Genomic DNA, 22,818 nt, shown 5'->3' with positions numbered 1-22,818 from the left:
TACAGTCATTGGTTCTTTAGTTATCTAGACCCTCCATTGAGCTTTAAGATGATGGGGTTCATACACAACAGTGTAGTACCATGTTTGGGATGCAGAAGAAGGTCATAAATATTTGTTGGTATTTAGTGGAACGTTTAGAATGAATTTCTGGTCGTCTTAGTGTTTTTTTTTCCATTGAAATTCTTTTTCAAATTATAAAAGCATTTCTTAAGTTTTTCTATATTGATATTTATAGAGAAGTGGCAAGATTTCATTTCAGTAGCTTGAGAATCAACGCCCCTGGGAGCAGCAGACAGGAAACCAACCATACTGGAAATCTGATGCACAAGATCTCTTAAAGAGCAAAGACGTCACTTTGAGGACTAAGATTCATTTGGCCCAAGTCACTGTATTTCCAGTAGCCTCACATGCATGTGAAAGCTGGATAGTGAATGAGGAAGACCAGAGAGGGACTGATTAGAATTAGGGTGTTTAAGAAGAATATTCAAATTTCCATGAGTTGCAAGAATAAATAAAATCTGTCTTGGGAGGAGTACACAGCTGGAATGCTCCTTCGCAGCAAATTTGATGAGATTTATTTTTTCTATTATTTTTTAGAAATAGTTTTATTGGGGGAATCGTACAGCTCTTATAACAATCCATACATCAGTTGTATCAAGCACACGTCTACATACGTTGGATGGTGAGATTTCATCTCACGTACTTCAGACCAGGAGAGAGCAGTCCTTTGAGAAGGGCATCATTCTCAAGGTATAAGAGGAGCGAGAATCAATTTGACAGCACCAAGGAGAAAAAGTCTGAGATGACCAGAAAGTCATTCCAATCGATCCACTAAATACCAGCACATATTTATGACTTTCTTCAGCATCCCTTACACGGTGCTGAACTACTGTGCATGACCTCATCATCTTAAATCCCAATGAAGGCTCTAGATAACAAGCTTGTTTTTACAACATTCAACAAAATATTTTTTACAAAAAAATTCTACTTGATGTATTTCTTTACATCAATATGTAAATATTAGTATAATTTACAAAGCAAAATTTTGGGGAAAATGAATGATTAAGTTCATGATCACACCTTTTCAAAATATTACTCAATATAAATTGACCAGCAGCCCCTACGTTCCTATTATTTACACAAACCTCTGAAATAATCATTCTGAAAATATTTGCTAAAGATTTCACTGAATCTGAAGTCTTTACAGAGACTAGCGATGTGAGTTGTTTTAGAAGGGACTTTTTTATGGAACTGCTCAAAAGAGTCAACAGATATTTTGGGGGCAGCATCATTCAGTATTAATATTACTTAACTGCCATCAAGTAGGCGCCAACTCAGTCATCCTATTGGTAAGGAAGAAATTCCCTGGGAGTTTCTGAAACTCTAACTCTTCATGAGAGTAGACAGTTCTCCTCTTTTTCCCATGGAGTGACCTTGAGGATTGCAGCCTAATAAGTGACCACCTCATCTTAGGAATTCATTCCCAGAAACAAAAATTTCTCCAGATTTACAGAAGATAAGGATCATATGCATATTCTACCTACACCGTCCAGTGCTACAAAAGAGCAAGCAATCAGCACTTAGTAACTACTATAACAGATAATTGAGGTGAAAAGTTATCCTAAATAAGGAATTAAGTCATCAGTTAATCAAACAAACTAGAGGTTGATGTTTTTTTAACTGACAGATAAGTATACAAGCCCAAAGACTATTTTCAGCAATTGTTTTAGAATAAATGAGAATTCAGTGTGTCTTAGATTAATGACTATTTTCTTTCTTAAATAAAAGCAGTTTCTTTTCAGAATAAGGAGTACTAGGGTTACCCAAGGTCCGCAGTTTGAACCCACCAGCTGCTCCACTGGATAAAGATGAGGCTCTCTGCTCTTGTAAAGATTTACAGTCCCACAAATACCAAAGGGCCAACTCTACGCTGCCCTATAGGGTTGCTTCAGTTGGAAACTGACTCTATGGTAGTGGGCTTAATTTTTTGTTGGTGTTTGCACATGATTTCAAACAACAATTGATATGGGATGCTTTTTGAGAGCAGTTGGTGAGTATACGTGATAAAAAAATGAAAGACCAGTTGAAAGGAAGTGAAGAAAAAATTGTTTCCCGAGATGTAAAGTCATAGGGTTTTGAGACACACTGGTGTTGTGTCATATTGCCAGAGTCTGTAATTACTGATACTAAATGTTTAGTGGTACTTGAGGCCTGTCAACTGACAACCATGTGAGTCTTAGAGATCTCATTACTTTACTGATTGTTTGTTAACATACATACTCAAATATATGTTAATAGAAGACATTTAAAATGTTCTGACAGTTTCACAAAATTTCTCTCGCTTGCCCCTATGACAAGAAGAAACCATGATGATGGGGGAAAACAAGGAAGCTAATAGAAGCAGGATGAGAATTAGATTGATATGCAGCCAATCTTTTAACAGTTATCAAACAAAATAGGGGAACAGGGGATGTTAAGCAGATGAACATAAGTAGGTCTTCTTCGAATCTTAACAAAACTAGGTATTTGGAGGAAGCCATTTATTAGAAAATTTAAGGCGCCGTAAATTGAAAATTATATACAAGTTCCTGAGCTGGAGTATATTGGTGAGAACATAAGGTATGATTGCACAATTTTTCTCTCTATATAAAATCCTTCCTTACAATGGTGGCAATATAGTACCCATTCATTTATTGTGCTAGTTAAGAGGGATATAAATATACATCCCAACATGTATTGAAGGAGCCCTGATGGGATAGTGGGTTATGCATTGGGCTGCAAATTGCACCATCAGCAATTTGCATCTGAGGGAGAAAGAAGACGCTTTCCGCATTCATGATGATTTATAGCCAAAGATAACCACAGGGGTAGTTGTCCTACAGAATTGCTATAAGCCAGAGGTGACTAGGTAGTAGTGAGAGGGCATAGACTGTGGCCATAGGAATCAACCCCAGAAATATTCTAGCCAGAGTTGGTCTAATTGCCTTAATTAGAAAAACTTCATGGCAGAATGTGATTTTTCTGCGAAACTCCAAAGAAAATCCATGCAATGTGTACTATGAATGCATAACTTTGTTTTACATACATGTAATAAATTAAAACTATTACACAACTATACTATTGCTATAAATTCACTCCAATTCACTGCCATCAGGTCAATTCCAACTCACAGAAAACCCTATAGGACAGGGAGCATCGCTCCTCCGGATTTCCGAGATTGTAACTCTTGAGCAGAATAGAAAGCTTCTCTCCCCACCCCCCACCCCCCGTGGAGTTACTGGTTGGTTTTGAATTGCAGACTTTTCAGTTAGGAGTCTAATGCATAAAAGCTAACAGATGTAAAACATGGAATGCTGAAATAAACCTAAGCATTTTTTTTTCATGAAACGCTCTAGTTGTTATTTTAATCAGATATGTGTGTATACCCAAACATGCAACCACATCTGCATCATTGTGATAGACACCTTACTTTCACAGTAACATATGACCCATCTGAGTCTTTCAAAAAGTTCATAGGAAAGCAGAATTAAAAGACAATGGAAATGCTCTCATAAACCTTTTGAAGCCTTGAGGGTACCCCAAACCCACTCTTGTCAAGTTGATTACAACTCCTAGCATTCCCATAGGACAGAGTAGAACTGCTCCAAAGGGTTTCCAAGATTAAAATCTTTCCAAGAGCAGCCTACTAAGTCATTCTCCTACAGAGCAGCAAGTGGGATCAAACTGGCAATCTTATGGCTAGCAGCGGAGCACTTTTACCGTGTGCTACCAGAGCTCCCAAATACACAAATTTGTGTTGAAACCCTAAGAAACATGGATTGGCACTAACAAGATATTGAGAGTTAATATAATAACATGGGAACAGAGTGATTAATATAAGGACAGTATTTACTGCGTGTTATTTAAGTGGTTATAAAGCCTTCGTTAGAACAGAGGGCAGAAGGCAAGTCAAGTGTAGACTGAGAGTAGAGCAGGGGGAGGGGGAAGACGATCCAGAACAAGGGACCAGAAGGTACCACTTTCCATCTTTCCAAATGATTGTTCTAAAACCACCTAACTATATATTCTATAGCTTAGAAGTATAAACTTTCCCCTGATATTTATAATAAAGAAAAAAAAGTGTTCCAAAAGAAGACAATTCTGGCACTTGTCCAGCATCTCACAGCCTATTATACATACATACATACACATATGTGTGTGTATATGTATATACATAAAATCAGGTGTGTGTATACACCTAAACATGCAACCACATCTATATCATTCTGATAGACACCTTACTTTCACAGTAACATATATGTATAAATTTTTAAAGATTTATACAAGTGGAATAATAGACATACCATATATTGAGACTAAAGCCTTAATATTTTAAAGCAGTGGTTCTCAACCTGTGGGTCGTGACCCCTTGGGAGGGTGGGGTCACCCAAATCATAACAGTAGCAAAATTAAAGTTATAAAGTAGCAATGAAAGTAATTTTATGGTTGGGGTTGTCACCAAAACATGAGGAAGTGTATTACAGAGTCCTAGCATTAGGAAGGTTGAGAACCACTGTTTGCCATATATACAAATCAAACAGGTTCACTGAAAGTGACTCAAGAGACGATTACTTTTCATTTTTCAAGAGATAAAACCAAATAAACAGTGACTATTTGAGAAACACCAAGACTAAAAACAGACTGATCAGTATAAGTTATCAATTCATAAAGAGTTCTTAATAATAATGCAATTTTCTCAAAAGCTTTTAAAATTAGATAATGACAGTATTTTACAAAAAGCAAGCAAAATAACAACCACTGCCTATGTTGTAAGCTATAATAGCATTTTATAAAAAGCAAGCAAACTAATGATCACTGCCCATGTTGTACCTCCTCACATTCCAGGGTGCTACAACAGTCTCTGTGCTGAAGTAAACGTTCCCTATCTGCGTCTTTCAGTCCAGTAGCTACATTATAGTTACTCAGCTCTCCTATAGTAGCTACCATGTGGTTACTGAGGAAATGCTTTTAAAATTTCATTATAATTTCAATATTACATAGCTCAAAGAGGCTAGTTGGTTACTTCATTGGATGGTGCAGTGCTAGAGTTTTATATAATTTAAGAGTAAGTATAGATTCAAGTTTTTAATAAACCTTTCACAGAATGAAAACCTAAAATTATATAAACTTCCAGCTCTTTTGCCTTCAAAACTATTTCTATTACACATGGATAAACAGATATTGCCACATAGCATTATACAAAATATATTTATCTCAAATATCTAGTATACAAAATAACACCTAGTATGAAGAGAAATACATTTTCTACACAAATTGCCCTATGTTCAACACCTCTAGAATTTTTTGTCCTGAAATAATCATACTTAAGTAAACAGAGAACTTATTTCAGCAACCATACAAATATATGAGAACTCCTTCCCCCTATGATTTAGATGAACTCAAGATGTAAACATAGTCTCTATTACCTTTCCACACACAGGGCAAAAGCATACAGGTGAAATGCTCCTAACCAATCACCTCCTCCACAAAACAAAAGCAAAACAGTCTTTTATGTAACTTTACAAATGATACAAATTGAAACTATTCATCCATCCTGAGATGTTGTAAATTGGAGTTCAGTTAACTTAATTTATTACCTCATTGTAGAATAAAGTATCTCTACACTCAAAATACTTTTAGATTTGTTAAATGTATTCATTCACTTGATTAACAATCAACTTCCAGAAATATCTGAAATAACAGGAAAATAACTTATTTCTGTGTAGCCAAGTAACAATAAAAAGCATTACTATCGGCGTAGTTCAATTCAAACAGGAGTGGAAGAAAAGGAACTTTTATTGCTAACTTTCCAAGAAAACTCTTGGTAAACAATGCGTTGTTGCTTGATAGAGACGGCATTTCATTCAGCATGTTCTCGTTTTTATAAATTACCATTATTTGTATGCTTAATGGCCTCAAAATTCAAACTAATTAAAATATACAAATCCGTATATTTATTCTTACCTTTATTTGACTTTGATGGTTTATTCTTGATAGGCTTAAGGGAACTTCTTGATTTATCTTCTCTATCCTTAATAAGTTTCTGAACATCATCCAAAGAGAGTTTTTGCAGGACAACAACCGGCTTAGCTCCTTTATTTAGATCTTCAACTAATCCCATTTTTTCCACTTTGTCCCTCTGCTCGCCTTTTGTTTCCACTTTCTTTGTCTCCTGAGTAATATTGCCATCTTTATCCCTCTTGATTTTTGGAATGACAAAATTTTTTAATGCACCAGACCTGCCACCCAACAAATAACTGGGAAATTCTGTCTTGTTGTCAGGATGTGCTTTATTACTGTCTACTTTGCTCTTGTTACCCTCTGTCCTTTTATCTTCTTTACTGTTAGATGACTTAAAACTGGTTTTATCAGGTCTTGATTTAGTAGAATCTCCTTGTCTAACACGAGGACTGTCAGGTCTTGATTTTTGTTCCCCGGAGGATGGTCTTTCCCTTGAGTCCCCTGATTCATTCCTGTGTTTTCTGTCTAGTTTATCAGTTTTCGAACCATCAGATTTAGTGCCATGTTCATTTCTACTAGAGGATCTCAATGTTTCTGGTCTTCGAACCCTAGACTGATCCCCTCGATGCCGCTCTGATTCACCCCTGTCATCTGATTTTTGTTTACTATCATGGTCACGTCTTAGTGACTCAGAAACAGCTCGTCCATCAGGTCTCTGCTTTAAGGCTTCAGCACGTTCTGATTTTAACCGAGGTGAATCAGATTTAACATCCTGTTTATGTTTAGACACTTCAGGTTTTTTCTCTGCTGATGACTTTCCAGAGTCCCTCCTATTTTCATGCCTATGTTTCGGGGTTTCAGGTCGACTTTCACTTTTTTGCTTTGGGGTTTCTGGTCGTCCATCACCCTTCTGTTTCGGGGTCTCAGGGCGTCCATCACCCTTCTGTTTCGGGGTTTCCGGTCGTCCATCACCCTTCTGTTTCGGGGTTTCAGGGCGTCCATCACTCTTCTGCTTTGGGGTTTCAGGCCGGCTTTCACCCTTCTGCTTTGGGGTTTCAGGTCTTGACTTTGTTGTTTCTGACTTCCCGTTATTTTGTTTGCTGTCATTTGGTTTTGGGTCAGGTAGTTTAGCTTCATTCTGTTTAGGCTCAGCTTCAGTGCTCTCATTTGGTTGAGATTCCGTTGTCCTGCTCTCATTTGGTTTAGGTTCTTCTGTTTGGGTGTCAACTTTAGTTTCTAAGTTGTTCTCACTTGATTTTGTCTCCACCAATCTGTTTTCATTTGGTTTAGAATCTGTCACTTTATTTTCATTTTGTTTTACTTCACTCTTTGAAAGTTCAGGATCAGATTTTTTTTTAGGCGTGTCAGGATGGTTTTCTGGCATAGGCTTAAGACTTTCAATGTCTTCCTGAACAACAGAAACAGGTGCATCATTACATTGTTTGATTTCTTCAGGCTTTTTTATGGTGTCTGAATCCTGAGTTAGAGAAGCCTGAGAGTCCGCTCTTCCTGCTTGATGAAGATCAATGCTAACCATTAGTGCTGGCCTTGACCCATTTCCCGCCGAACCTGTCTCCTGAGAAGCTGGTCTGTTACCTCCTGTAGCACCCCCAGCCTCCTGTGGGTAAGAATCTTGTTTTCTTTTTTTCAAAGGCTTATCTGAAATTTAAACATAAATACTCAGTATTAGTATTAGAGAAATATTCTTATCACATTAAAAATATGGATGCTATTTGTATAGCTCATTGTTTTATTTGTAGAGTGAATGCAAAATTAAATATGCACATGTAACATAATAGACATAAACAACACAATATTTAAATCTAAGTTTGATGAAATATTTATGCTTACTAGATCTCAGTGAATATTATTACTATTTATAGTAAAAAGAATTTAACAACAAACTTACTGAGTCTGTCAGTAAGCTCAAAAAATGTAAAAAATCAACAGAAGTTAAAATATTCCTTTTTTTTAAGAAGTTAAAATATTTCAATACAAACGTGTTTATATATGGTAAGGGGAAACCAAATTCCCTACATAAGAACAAGGTAGCCAATTATAAGCCATGCATTCTCATATGATAATTTATGCCAAAACCTATTGAGAACCCAAAATCTGCCAATATACAAAAAGTTACTAAACAAAAAGGAAGAGAGAGAAATCAGAAAGAAAGTAGAAATCATGGCAGTGAAAATAGGTAAATAGGGTGTGTAGAGGAAGGAAAGAACATAAGAGTTTGTCATTAACCTTTAAGCTAGGACTCAAAGCCTTCAAGATGCCAACAGTAAATATGGAGCTTAAAAGCCAACATATGTTAGATAAAATTTAAAATAATGAAGCAACCCAGTCATTTATATGAATCAGAGGCAAATAAGACTTTTAGATAAATTCTGTTAAGTGTTTTCCAGTGGGGAAAATCACTTCCATCCTACAAATCAAAGGTCTAGGGGTCTATGTATTGCCTCAGAAAGAAACGACCTATAGTATTTCTGTATTTTAAAAAGACACACACACACACACACACACACACACACACACACACACACACACACACTTCACAATAAAATATCCGGGTGCTTATAACAGCTTATGTGTTTCTGTATGTGATTCCACTTTTGACTAAAGAGATTACTAGATAATTTTCTAGAAACTGAATCTGCAGTTAGTTCTTGAGAATAGTTACATTACAGCACCTCGAAACTTTGCTTGCTTTAATTTACATACTGATGACTTAGGTGTTTTCCAAATCACGTTTAATAATTTTAATAGGAGATTTGACAATATCAATTTACATGACAGCATCATTTATAGCAAACAATAAAATTCCTAAAATAGAACTCCTATTGTTGTATAGAACAAAGTTCTAGAATTTTTTTTGGGGGGGGGTCATTAATGGTAAACACTTCTTTTTAATTACAAGGCGCCATTCTTTAGTTCTCAAGGTGAGAAGTAGTTCATTACAACTTACAATCAAATGAAATCTTATTAAAATGTATACGAGCCATTTGCTAGTTATTTTTCATAAACTAAGTCATTGTTGGGTATTTTCATTAAACATGTTCCATTTGCAAAAAAAGAATAGTATATTCTCATTAAACTGAAGTTAGAGCATTTCTACTAGTTAAAAGTAGCCGGTTAAGAACTTATATGATTGAAACTTTCTGAATCAATATCTATGAGAAAATGCACTCAGAATTCAAAAATTTATGTTTATAGGATCTTTAAAAAATGATGTATAAACTTTTATATTATAAATGCCTTGACAGAGTCTCACCAGAGTAATTACTACCTCATAAATAGAATGCTAATGCGGTTAAGAAAGCTGATGGTGTCCGGCTATCAAAAGACATAGCATCTGGGGACTTAAAGGCTTGAAGATAAACAAGTGGCTATCTAGCTGTGAAGAAATAAAATCCACATGGAAGAAGCACACCAGCCTGTGTGACACTGAGGTGTTGATGGGATCAGGTATCAGGCATCTAAGACCCAGAACAAAATCATAACAATGTGAGGGAGGGGAGGGTGCTGAGCCCATCTGTAGACAATTGGGTATCCCCTTACAGAAGGGGCACAAAAAAAGAGATGAACCAGTCAGGGTGTAGTATTGCACCAATGAAACATACAACTTTCCTCTAGTTCTTTAATGCTTCTTCCATCCCACTATCATGACCTCAATTCTACCTTGCAAATCAGACTAGACCAGTACATGTACACTGCTACAGATAAGAGGCCATAACACTGGGAATCCAGGACAGATAAACCCCTCAGGACCAATAATGAGAATAGAGATACCAGGAGGATAAGCAGAAGGTAGGGGGAAGAATGGGGGAATCAATCACAAAGATCGACATTATAACCCCCTCCTAGGGGATGAAAAACAGAAAAGTGGGTAAAGGGAGGACGATGTAAGGTAAGAAAATAATCTAAAATTTATCAAGGGTTCATAAGGGCGGGGAAAAAATGAGGAGCCGATATCAGGGGCTCAAGTAGAAAGAAAAAGCTTTGAAAAATGATGGCAACAAATGTACAAATTTGCTTGACACAATGGATAAATGTATGGATTGTGCTAAGAGCTGTAAGAGCCCCAATAAAAGTATTTAATAATAGAAAAAACCCAGACCAACAGTGACCTAAATGAATAAATAGAATGCTTCCTCTAGACTTTCCCCTTAAGCCTATATGAAAAGTATCAGGAAATTGAAATATGTTTTTGTGAAAGTCATTTAAATGATAAAAGCAGCACAAAAATAATAGCAAAGGTGTTTAATAAATCTGTGCTCATTCTGTCAGTAATATAAGCAATTCTTTAAAAAAAACTTAAATACCTTAAAAGTCTGATTAATGAATGACAAAATACTTCAGTTTATAGATCATTAATCTCAATATACATTTAATCATTAAAATAGAAATTCGACAAAACAAATGAAAAATTTTATGTTCATTTTAGTTATCTTAAACTATGGATGTTATGCTTGCTTTTTTAACAACAAAAATATCTATGGCATTTATACATGAGTAAAATCTTAAAATTGAGAAAGCTTACAAATTGTCTTACAATATATTGCTAAAAACCATCTTGATTTTTTTAACTACTGAAAATACTGCTGCACTTTTCTGTACAACCTGGACACATTTCATCCCTGCTGCAGAAAATTCTTGGGTATGTTAAGAGCACATTCTGACTTGCTTGATCTGTTTCAGTTCCACTATGACCTTACCTCGAGTAAAGGGGCTCTGAATCTGTACAGGTTACTTTTGTCTATCCAGCTTTGTTATTAGTCTTCATTACATCGAAATAAAACTTTACCTAATGATGGAGAGTCATTTCTATGAAGAATAATTTCAATGTTTGGGACTGATAATCTTTAAGCCTTCTTCAGCATTGTGAACCACAAAATTAGTTATTAGAATAGATACATTTCTGAAGAAAACACATAGAAAAGAATACCATAATCTCAAAACCAACACAATTTCCCATCCAGATCTCTTTATAAGACTCCAAAAACAGTATCATTTACTTAAATCTGCAAGTGATAACTACCCCCCAAAATAAACCACAAAGCAAACTGCACAATAATTAGCACAGTCGCTAATTATGAAAAATTAAAACACCGTATCCTTAAGCCACAGTATATGTTAAATGGCCAAATGTCCTATTCCTACCCAAATTATCAATCTCTTATTCTAGATGAAAGTACACAATAACTTACGGTTTATAAGTTTATAATTCAAGAAAATGTAAATAACATGAAAAAAATTACCCAAGCTAGATCATTCTTTACCCTTGCTAACATGGAAAGTGGACCTTGGGAAAGATGAGAAGGAGCTCTCTTTGACTGTAAGGAAGCAGAGATTTTCAGCACAAGAAGGAGATACTAGTATCTATGAAAGTTCACCCCAAAGCAAAGAGGAACAGCCCTATAAAAATGACATAATTACCAAAGGTAAAAAATATAATCAGAAAGATTGAGGAAAGGTCCTTATGGAATATGTAAAATATTATATGACAGTTATTATCCTATCAGTGAACACAGAAATCTGTTCAAAGACAGATCAGGCCATAAAGATATAAATACCTAGCAGTCAGAAGTCCTGTCTACAAGTCTAACAAGGTACATTAGATCCTATACCACAGTCCAGGAAAAGTATTTCTTAAGACTACTTTATACTTTTTCTCAAATCCCTCAATAATCAACCCACCATGTTTGTTGAACTTTCTTTTCTTGTTTAGTGGGTAATATTTTTATTTTTTAGTCTATTAAAATGAATAGTTTTCTCTAAGCAAATAAATATATTGGAAATATAATATAAATACATTTTCCAAGGACTTGACTAACCCCCTCAACAACTTAGAGTCTATATTGACTAGAGAAAATGCTCAGACGCTAGAGCAGAGCTTTCAGTAAAGCCAAATAATCATGTTTGTTTCTTACTACCAGCAATACGACAGATATCCACGAAAAATCTTAAAAATACATTAAATGTCTATTTTACAATTAAGCCCTAAAAAGCACAGCAAAAAAGAAGTAACTAGCAATGTATAGATTTCAAGGAAGTATTTCATCTCTCGAGGAGTTGACTACAAAATCACTACTAGCTAAGAATTCAACTTTTATTTATAACCTTACAAACCTCAAATCTTTCCAAGATATCTGGCTAACTGCTCATATCAAAATGCTACCCATTATACAAAAAAACAAACGGAATAAATGGAATGCAAAGTAACCAGGTTCAAATCAGAGGTGTTAGGTGGCACTTAAATTCCAAGGACTTTCAAATAAAATCAAATAACATGAATACGGATTTCAGAAAACAAGTTAGAAAGGACAAAGATAAAGTGAGGTCATCAAAGTCAGTGTAATCAATTTGGAAAAACACACATATTAAATCACTTAAACGAAAATCAGAGAGCTTTAATGAACATTCCACCCTCCCTCTTACTTTAATCCTTACAGAACCAAACAAGTTGCATTTTCACCAAATTTTAAGTCAACTTCATTGACTTCACTTTTCAATTATTGTTGTTATAGCCACACCACCACAAATTATAGAAAACTTTAGGTAATTGAAAGCAAAGAATACATTACAGGTGTATTCAAGAGTGTATTAAGTTACTGATTCTGTTTTATCTTCTCAAAGAAAAGTTAGTAGTCTTCAGTAACTTTGCTAATATTCAATTAGACTTTTATTTTCCTTATTTTTACTCCACTTTTAAAGGCAAAAATTTCTTAATTTCAAGAGACATGAGTTTAGCAACAAAAACTTAATGACTTTTTCTTCTGTTCATGTTCATAAAATATCATTTATTACTAGATTCAAGAATTTTTGGGTGGATTAATATAATCAAGAAATGTTGAGCAATGTTGTCTATATTTGATATGCAGATATGTTCAAGAGAGGAGACACACTTCGGTATCCATGCAATAATTTATTTCCTGTTCTATAAATTGCAAACCAAAGGGAAAATGAACTGCTAATGACTTCTTTTATCCTGAATGTCACCAATTTACTAGCTAAAATCCAGTACCCTCGAAAATGAAGTCTCATTTTTTTCACATTTGAGGATTATTTTAATATTTTTATAAATATTGTAGTACAATAATTACTACATACACTGTCTCTTTATATTGAAAAAAGCATTATCATGATAGCCAGGAAACATAGTGTGCTTCTTGAACATTTTTATCAGCATAGGGATACCTGGTGGTGGTTCTGACCCTTAATAAAGATATATAAAAAGGGGAGTTCTCTCCAACATCACAAACTTTTCTTTTATAATTACCAAGAAAGAAAATATGAAAATTGTAAGTCACACCTATAGTTAACCATAAATGGTAATCAAAAAGTTTGCTTTGGTTTGAATGATCAAATGTGTTGTATTTGTAAAGACGTTAAATTAATAAACCACAATAATTTCAATTACTGATTCATCAGTCTCTCTTAAAAATTAAGATTTTTATATATGGTGAGCCAAATAGTCCAGAAATTATTGAAGGATTTACTTTCCTTTGATTGTAAAATCAAGAAAACAATCCATAAACATATATCTTGAAATGCCATCCCAATATAGCTAAAAGGGAATAATCTAGTCATTATCAAAAGAAGCTGTGTAATCTTGAAAGATCTGCTACTAATGTTCCCTGAAAGCTCTTTCTATAAATTTTTCCATCATTAAGATAGTATGCTTACAAAGCAAGCAAAGGATCGAACTGTATAGTCTGCAAACACACAAACTCATCTTAAATGTCCTGTTTTAAAATCACCCCGAGGTGTTAACTTAGCTTTGGCAGTAAAGTTCAAAATGTACAACTACATTAATGAACCATATTAACATAACTGATAAAAATAGGTGTACTATCAACATGATAATGTTCACTTCCACAGAATAGCACAGCTGAATAAAATCACATAAAACATAGTATGTAGTACACCTGTGGTATGGAACTACTAAATTTCAAATATGTGATTGCTTCAGATAAAATATGGAGTTTAAAAGAATACAACTTCTGAAGTATAGATGTTAGTATTAAAACTATATGCAAGTCATAAAAAATGGAAAGTCATTTCTCTATAATTATACATTTGCTCAGAGGATGAGATAATAACAATGAGGTTATTTTACCTTTATCTTGAACTTCTTTTGAAAAGCGCTCCCTTTCAATAGCGGATTCTCTCTCTATCCGCTCAATCTCAGCCAATGCATCCAATTCCACTTCATCATATATAGGTCCCTGCTGTGAAACCTGTTGCTGATTCTGTACCACAGAAGTCTGGGGTTGTTTTGTAGCAATTGAAGTGTTCTGTTGTAAAACAGGCACTTGATTTGCGGGAAGGAATGCTGTTTGTTCTTGCTGCGACAAACACTGAGCAGCATTTAGTGGGCGGTTTATATCCTGTGGCGTAATGGGTGTTTTTGAAGTCTGTCCTGGGTACTGCACATTAAAAGGAATATCATTTTCTGAAACAGTGCTATTTTCCATACCAGAAAGCATATCCTCTTGCTGGTCCATGTCTGAAGAGCGTATACGAGAAAGTCTTAATGTCAGTTTGGTGGAGTCCTTGGAGGGAGAACTAATGATGTCATACATGGCAGCCTTCTCATTCTGTTCTTTTTCATCCTTGCCCAATTTCATTTTCTTTTGCTTCTTTTGTTTTCTTTCTGGAGAATCCAGTAGTATGTCTGGTGGAACATCGCGCGGTGACGAACAAGGAAGAGACTGAGATGATAGGATTAAAGATGGTCTTGATCCTAGGAAAACAATTCAAGAGGAGTGAACAGTTGTGCTGGTTCCAAATTTCTGTGACAGTATGATAGAAACATTAACTGACAATACAGTATTACCAAAATATTTAAAACTTCTCTAATCCAAGTCTCTTATTTAAAAAAATTAACAGGAATTCCAGGAACTTGTTCCCTGGTGATTGCTGGCGAATGACCCACGTTTTGAACTCAAGAGTGAGTATTGCATCTTCCAGACTAGTATTACTTCTAATTTTGTGCCTATAAAGTATAAATACTAGTTTTAAAAGGGTAAGAGAGATGATTATTTTTAAAGGAAGCTACAACACAATTATTAGGGGGATGTCATCCCTATTTCACTGATGATTATCTACATCACATTAGAAACCAAATATTATAATTCCTAAAATTAAAAAGTATTTGTAAAGTTATAAAATATTACACATTAGCCGTAGAGACTATACTCATGTGACCATTACTGATATAAAAACAAAAAGTAGGAATATATACAATTACCAAAGCCTCCAATCACATCACAACTGGTAATACAGAAATGACTAAAAAGAGAAAAGCCATAGGGTGGAACTTTATTTTATAAGGAATTTGGCATTTGTTAAAGAAAATAAACCTCTTCAATAAAGTGTTTACATATACGGTCCAATTTTATATTTTAAAATGAATAGTAACTAGTACAACTCAGTTATTTCTAAAATTCTCATGTTTAAAACACACCTTTAAAAACTTTTCTTTTGTGAGTTAGGTGAAGGTTTCTGGAGCAGATCACAGTCATATGTATTCTGTTTCATCGAAGGCACTGCAATCCTCTCAATGGTACCATCACCTGTGTTGTTATTCCTCCATCTGCCTTTGGGCACATGGCTGATCTTTTGATTTTAAGTGGTTGATTATTCTACCTCACTTCTGCTACTGTTCCCATTATAGCCCTATTGTGTGAATAAGGAGCCCTGGTGTCACTGTTATGCAAGTGCTGGACTACTAACTAACGGCGGGGTTGTGGTTCAAATCCACCAACCACTATTAGGGAGATAGATGAGCCTTTCGGCCCCTGAAAAGATTCACAGACACTGAAATTATGCACAGGGTCACTATGAGTTAGAACTGACTGGAAGACAGAAGCAGTGAGATTGTTTACCTGAAGTTAGAGTCATAGGGTTAGTTCAGTTCCAGACTTGAAGAACGATTAAATGCCATAGTTGTGGGGTTTCACCAGTCGCTATCTGACCATAAGCCTGGTCTCTTTCTTAGGATTTTGAGTGGTCTTCCATGTTTTTCTACCACTCAATGCAGGCCTTTCTAATGCCATCCCTTTCAGAGCAGTTGGTTACTACTAACTGGTACTGGTAGCGAAGAGCCATCTAGTTCTTCTGGTCTCAAGGTTATAGGGACTGACATTCCATGGCCCATTATTCCATTAGACTAATTTTGATTTTCTTGGTTCTACTTTCCGTCAAACAGGAACGATCAATGGTGCACCTTCCATGAAAGCTCACAAGCTTTTAAAACCCTAGTTACTGCAAAGTAGAATACTACTTTTGTGAACTATGTTATGCCAATTGACTGTGGAGTCCCTTAAAACTATGGTCCTAATTACCCATGCATGCCCAGTGACTCTTTCCCTCTAGGTGTTTGGTTATGTCTTTACGACATTTTCATAACTTTGTTTCCTGTATATTCCACCACATTCACGGATATATTTACAGGAAAGGCAAATACACCAAAATATTCAGTCAAATCTATACTGTAATATTACATTAAATATACATTAGTGGATATAGTCCCGCTTTCCCTCCCAGTTGTTCAACCTATGTGTCTATCCAAGTATTTACTGTTATCACCATCATTGAAGGACAATATAACAGTAATTGCCTCTGTTTATCTTTTTAAGTCTTGCAAATTTCCCAGTGTCTCCTCTTGCCTTTATTAGTTTTTGTCAATCTCCCTTATATTGTATATTGCTTTTCCCTTCAACAAAGTTAATACTTTTCTACCCTCAAGCCCATGACTTCCCTTCCACACCCACAAATAGTAACCGTCAAAGCTCGTTTCTTATAGTGTAAGAACCTATTCTTGATTTTTTATAATAGTGGTCTCATATAATATTTATCTCGTCATGACCTAATTTCAGTAAGTCTACCAGGTTCATCCATGTTATGAGGTGTTTTGCAGACTCATCATTATTCTTCAGTGTAACACAGCATTTGGTTGTGTGAATGCACCAGAGTCTGCATATCCATTCTACTATTGGTGCATTTAACTCAATTATATTAAATCAGTATTCATTTCTTGTCATTTTACTGTGTACGTATTGTGTGCTGCTAGTTTTTTTCCTCAAATTTTCTCTGCTGAGTAGTTTATTTGTGGGGTTTCTTGTCATTTTCTTCACTGCTGGTGCTTTAGTGTTTACTAAAGCTGTATGATTTTCCTTTTTACAATTCTGATGAGATTTATTGATTTCTCTTTGAGGTTATTTTGTAGGAGCTCTGGTGACACAGTACGTTACATGTTGGTAACCACAAAGTAAGCAGTGTGAAACCACCAACCAGCCTGTTGGATAAAGATGAGACTCTCTATCCCTGTTAAGATTAACAGGTTTGGAAACCCACAGGGGCAGTTTTATTTTGTCCTATATAATTGCTCCGAGTCAGTATCAACTTAATGGCAATGAGTTTTTTTCAGTTGAGCCTGTATAGTTAATTTTTTTCAAGTTTAAAACAATCTACTTGACTTCTTCTCTATCTAAAGTTCTGAAACAACACTATTACATTTACTTTGTAATTGTCATCATCACAAATTGATCTATCTCATCCCTATTTTGAGATAAAACACAGCAACTTCTAAATAAATAGAAAAAATTTTAATATCTCATGTGGTCTTAATTCTTCTCTTTCCACTTAACATTAAACATGTTCTATAGCTTGCTAATTCACTTTTATTAGAAAATTATGCAAATGTAGGTTTATGAAAATATCTTGCACACAGATCCCATTAAATTAACTAATGCTGCGATACTGGGAAATGTTGTTGCTGTTACATGTTGTCCCGATCATGTACATGAAACACTGACTGGTTCTGTGACAGCCTCAAAATTGTTGTACTTCAGCCTTCTTTTGAAGTCACTGTGTCAAACCATCTTGTCAAGGATCTTCCTCTTTATTGCTGCCTCTCATTTTACTAAGCATGAGACTGGACACTCCTGATAAATCTGTCCAAGGTATGTGAATGAAATCTCATCAATCACCCTTGCTTCTAAGGAACATTCTGAGCATTTCAAGAAAAAAAGTTTGGTCTATGGCAGTCCATTGTAATTTTTAAATTTCTTAGTCAACACCAAATGTATTAATTCTTCTGTCAACTTCCTTACTCATTATCTGGCTTTCATAAGCAAATTCAGCTATTTAAAATACCATGGCTTGGGAAACACCCATCTTAGTTATCAAAGTGACATCTTTGTTCTTCAACACTTTCTTGTGTACCAGATTTATCCAATGAAACAAGTCAATTGATTTCTTAATGCTGCTTCCATGAGCGTTGTTTGTGGATTCAAGCAAATGAATCCTTGACGATGTTAATCTTTTCTCTTTATAAAGATATTGTCTATTGGTTCACTTGTGAGAAGTTTTGTTTTCTGTTCATTGAGTTGTAATCCATATTGAAAGCTGAATTCCTTGATTTTCATTAGCAAGTGCTTCAAGTCCTCACTTTCAGCAAGGTTGTATCATCTGCATACTGCAGGTGGTTAAGTAATCCTTCCACCAATCCTGATGCTGCCTTCTTCGTTAAATAGACAAGCTTCTCAGATTATTTGTTCAGCGTACAGATGGCATGATGGTTAACGGACAGAACTTGGAAGCACACCTTTCCTGATTTGAAGCCATGCATCAGTCTCTTGATCTATTTGAACAACTGTCTCTTGGTTCATAAACAGGTTCCACATGAATACAATTAAGTGTTCTGGGTTAACGTAAGCTAAGGAAAAGGAAGAATTTTCCTAATCAACAAACTGTTAAGTGTGGGGAAGAATTTTGATATGTCTCATACATAAAATTATAATTGTATGTGAGTAATATATACAAATGTTTCCTAATTTGGACTCTATAAAAAGTTTTAAAACCCTTAGGAAATAATAAAAATCAGTCAAGACTGAAGATGCTTTACAGAAAAAATTTTGGACCCATTTTAAAGGTTGAACAGGAATTAGTGTTACATTATAAAAATGTTGTTTATGTTACATATCCAATGTATAATATAGTTAAGGTGAGGATATTATACAGTGATACCTCCATTGTTGAACTCTGTTTCAAATTCATGTTCGAACACCAAAAAAATCAAAGTGACATATTTTTCCCATAAGAAATAATGGAAAAGCAAACATTTGGCCCCAAAATTACACTTGTAAATTCATTTTCCCAGGCCTTTAAATAACTATGAAGGCTTTGGCCTCCTGAAAAATCACTGTCTCGGATACACTGTCACCATCTACTTGTTTCTGATTTATCCAAGTTAATAGTAACTTTTTAAACTCTTGTTGGTCAGTTGAAGGTTTTAAAGGTTGAAGATTTCACACCTTTTGCTACATTAACAGTTTTAATCTTTTTCTTTGGACCCAAAATGTTGAGAAAGTAGACTTAGTCAAGGACTAGCCGCCAATTCAGACAAGTGGTAACCTCATTAAAATTTCTCCCGTTTCTTTCACTAACTCTATGGTGGTTCTCATAGTTTTCCTTTTAGCTTTACTACTAGTATCACTATCTTTCTTGGGAGCCACAGTAACAATATTTTATGCAAATAAAGCAAAACCAACAAATGTTTTTAAAAGTGACAAATGTTTTAATGCACCAACACAAACACTATATGATATTTGAGAGAGATAGGAGCCTAAGATTGAAGTGCAGCCCATGACTAGACACATGACTCACTCTTGGTCAGATTTTTGGTTCAAAATAGAGCAAAGTTATGCACACTGAGCAGATTTTTCCCCTCTGAACTTTCCTGTTCGAGTAGTGCAAATTTGAAGCTTGCAGCCATTCAACAACCTAGGTATAACTGTAAAATGAATTGCCAATAAAATACAAACCCATGTTCTTTTAGTTTAGTTAGTAACTTTAATATATTCAAAATATCATATATAAAGAAATGTAACTTACAGAATACACTCAAAGTGTAATAAGAAATTGTTGGAACAATTTATTATTTTGAGATTAATTCATTCAATAGATTTTTAAAAATGACCAAGTTTATAGGGGGCAGTGAAAGGAACATTTTGGAATTATTTGTCAGAACTTGGTACAAAGTGTTTTGTATAACTTTATTTTTACAATATTCTTAGTGAGTGTCACAGTAAAATAAACTTACTGCCATGGAGTCCAAACAGACTCAAAATGTCCCAATACAGAGTTTCTGAAGCTATAAATCTATTTGGGAGTCGGAAGACTTATCACTCTCCCAGGGATGAGTGGCTGGTGGGTACACACTACTGACCTATGGCTCAGTCCAACTCTTACCAGGCAGTGATTTAGTGATACAGAGCTCCGTTTCTTGCAGAAAAGGAAATGGAAACTTAGCAGAGGTTAAGAAATTCATTCACTGCTAGAGAGGTGGCAAAATTTAAACCCACATGTGGCCAAAGTCTACATTATGGTACTTTTGCAATATAATATCACATGACAGTAACTTTGTTAATTCTGTGCAGAGAGAGTTAAATGTTCTGCTACTAACAGAAAGGTTGTCATTTTGAATCTACCAGCTGCTCCACAGAGAATGATGAGCCGGTCTAATTCCATAGGAATTCACAGCTTCAGAAACCTAAGGCAGTTCTACTATGTCCTTTGGGTTGCTATGAGTTGGAATCAACTTAATGACAGTAGGTTTGCTTTATTTTATTTTCAAGCATACTTCACTTTCCAATCATTCACCTAAGAATCAAATTAAGACTGATGCACTTCAGAAATATTTGGGAAAATGTGAGCAGTCATCTTCGGTACAACTATAGGTTCCTCCCAATTCGAAGCAAAGAAGTGTGAAGAAAATCAAAGACACAGGAAATCATCAGACACAAAGATTCAGGGGCCACTCAAACCCAAACTGTGACCAGAAGAACCAGATGCTGTTTGGCTGTCACTGCTGCCCTCTCTGAGAGGGATCACAACTTGGATGTCCTGGATAGAGTAGGAAAAAAAAAAAAGTGAGGGGGTAAAACTAAAACTCCCCCAAAGACCATGCTCACTGGTCTGAACTGAACTCACGTCCACAGTTCAACTTCTAGTCAAACAATACCAAAATTCACTGTCATTAAGTTGATTTTGACTTACAGGAACCCTAAGGAATATGGCAGGAACATAGGTCTCCGAGGCAGTAAATCCTTCAGAAGTATTTCTCTCTTACATAGTGGCTATGGGGTTAACTGCCAACCTTTCTTTAGGAGTCCAATACTTAGCTCATTGCATCACCCAAGGTCCTTTTGGCCAAACAATACACAGGACCATAAGGTGAACAATGGAGGAGCCCTGGCGGTGTAGGGGTTGCGTATTGGGCTGTGATGATAAAGGTCAGTAGAGTTCAAAACCACCCACCAGCTCTGCAGGAGAAAGATGAGACTTTCTACTCCTGTAAAAAGTTACAGTCTCGGAAACTCACAGGGGCAGTTCTATCCTGAACTACAGTGTTGCTGAGTCAGTATTCACTTGGTGGCAGTGAATAGTATGTGTACAGTGAACGATAATACCAGAGAGGCTTCCCATTCATTAAAACAATCAACCACCAGGGTATTAAGTGACCAGAAATGAAATTCAGAAGTCAGGGAGAGGAAAGAGGGATATATGGAAATTAGAGACACAAGGGAGGATATAGAAAGAGTGCCATGGATTGTTAAGATTGTAGTCAATGTAACAAAACAAAATACGTATGAAAAAACCTGTTTACTCTGTAGACTCTCACTCTCATCACAATAAAAACAAAATAACTATTTGGAAAACAAACTCATGAACATATTCATAAGGCTCGACTTCTGTTAAAATATCAATCTAATGTCATAAGTTATGAAAACTATGGTTTTACATAGATCAATGATCCCCTTCCTGGTAGCCTGAATAACTTGACCCTGCCAAGTGTTATAAAGTTTGTACTCAACTAAGATGCCTAAGTGACACTAGAACTACCCTGGAGTTGTTTATTCCCCTTCAGAGGCTATGGTACCTTAACCCTTCAAAGTTTTAGGAGTTAATAAAATTAGAATAACACACGAGAGTTTCACTTTCACCTTGTGACAAATGTCCCTGCTAAAACTGTTGAAATACATCCTGTGGAGAAAATGTATCATAAGAGGCAGGCCATTCCACGTTTTATAAGGACTATACAATTAGAACTTTTATATGGATAGCGAAGTATCAGGTGTATTGTTATTAATAAAAGGCTACTTAAAAAAATACCTCAAAATTGGGAGGGAATGTGGAGTGGAGACCCAAAGCCCATTTGTAGGCCACTGGACATCCCCTTACAGAAGGGTCTCGGGGAGGAAACGAGCCAGTCAGAGTGCGATGTAGCAACGATGAAACATATAACTTTCCTGTAGTTCCTAAATGCTTCCCACCCCCACTATCATGATCCCAATTCCGCCTTGCAAGTCTGGATAGACCAGAGGATGTACACTGGTACAGATAAGAACAGGAACTGGAAACACAGGGAATCCAGGGCGGATGATCCCTTCAGGACCAGTGGTGTGAGTGGCAATACTGGGAAGGTGGAGGGAGGGTGGGTTGGAAAGGGGGAACTGACTATAATGATCTACATGTGACCTCCTTCCTGAGGGACATACAACAGAAAAGTGGGAGAAGGGAGACGTTGGACAGGGCAAGATATGACAAAATAATAATTTATAAATTATCAAGGGCTCATGAGAGAAGTGGGAGTGGGGAGTGAGGGGAAAAATGAGGAGCTGATGCCAGGGGCTTAGGTGGAGAGCAAATGTTTTGAGAATGATGAGGGCAATGAATGTCCAAATGTCCTTTACACAACTGATGTATGTATGGATTGTGATAAAAGTTGTATGAGCTCCTAATAAA

The 22,818-nt window shown here is 35.7% G+C and overlaps 1 protein-coding gene across 2 annotated transcripts in view; it reads right to left on the bottom strand.

The window, feature by feature from the left end:
* Nucleotides 1–22,818, bottom strand: part of NIPBL (NIPBL cohesin loading factor) — a 228,890-nt gene that overhangs the window by 78,081 nt on the left and 127,991 nt on the right. For both annotated transcript variants that reach the window (XM_075540939.1, XM_075540940.1), the window contains exons 9-10: nucleotides 14,123–14,749; nucleotides 6,004–7,659 (exon numbers count right to left, since the gene is read on the bottom strand). In XM_075540939.1, the coding sequence (XP_075397054.1) occupies nucleotides 6,004–7,659; nucleotides 14,123–14,749 (2,283 nt within the window). The remainder of the gene's footprint in view (nucleotides 1–6,003; nucleotides 7,660–14,122; nucleotides 14,750–22,818) is intronic.

The sequence above is a fragment of the Tenrec ecaudatus genome, chromosome 2 (assembly GCF_050624435.1).
Source record: "Tenrec ecaudatus isolate mTenEca1 chromosome 2, mTenEca1.hap1, whole genome shotgun sequence".
Taxonomy (NCBI): domain Eukaryota; kingdom Metazoa; phylum Chordata; class Mammalia; order Afrosoricida; family Tenrecidae; genus Tenrec; species Tenrec ecaudatus.
The sequence above is the reverse complement of the archived record's forward strand: the minus strand, read 5'-3'. Positions and strand labels throughout refer to the sequence as shown.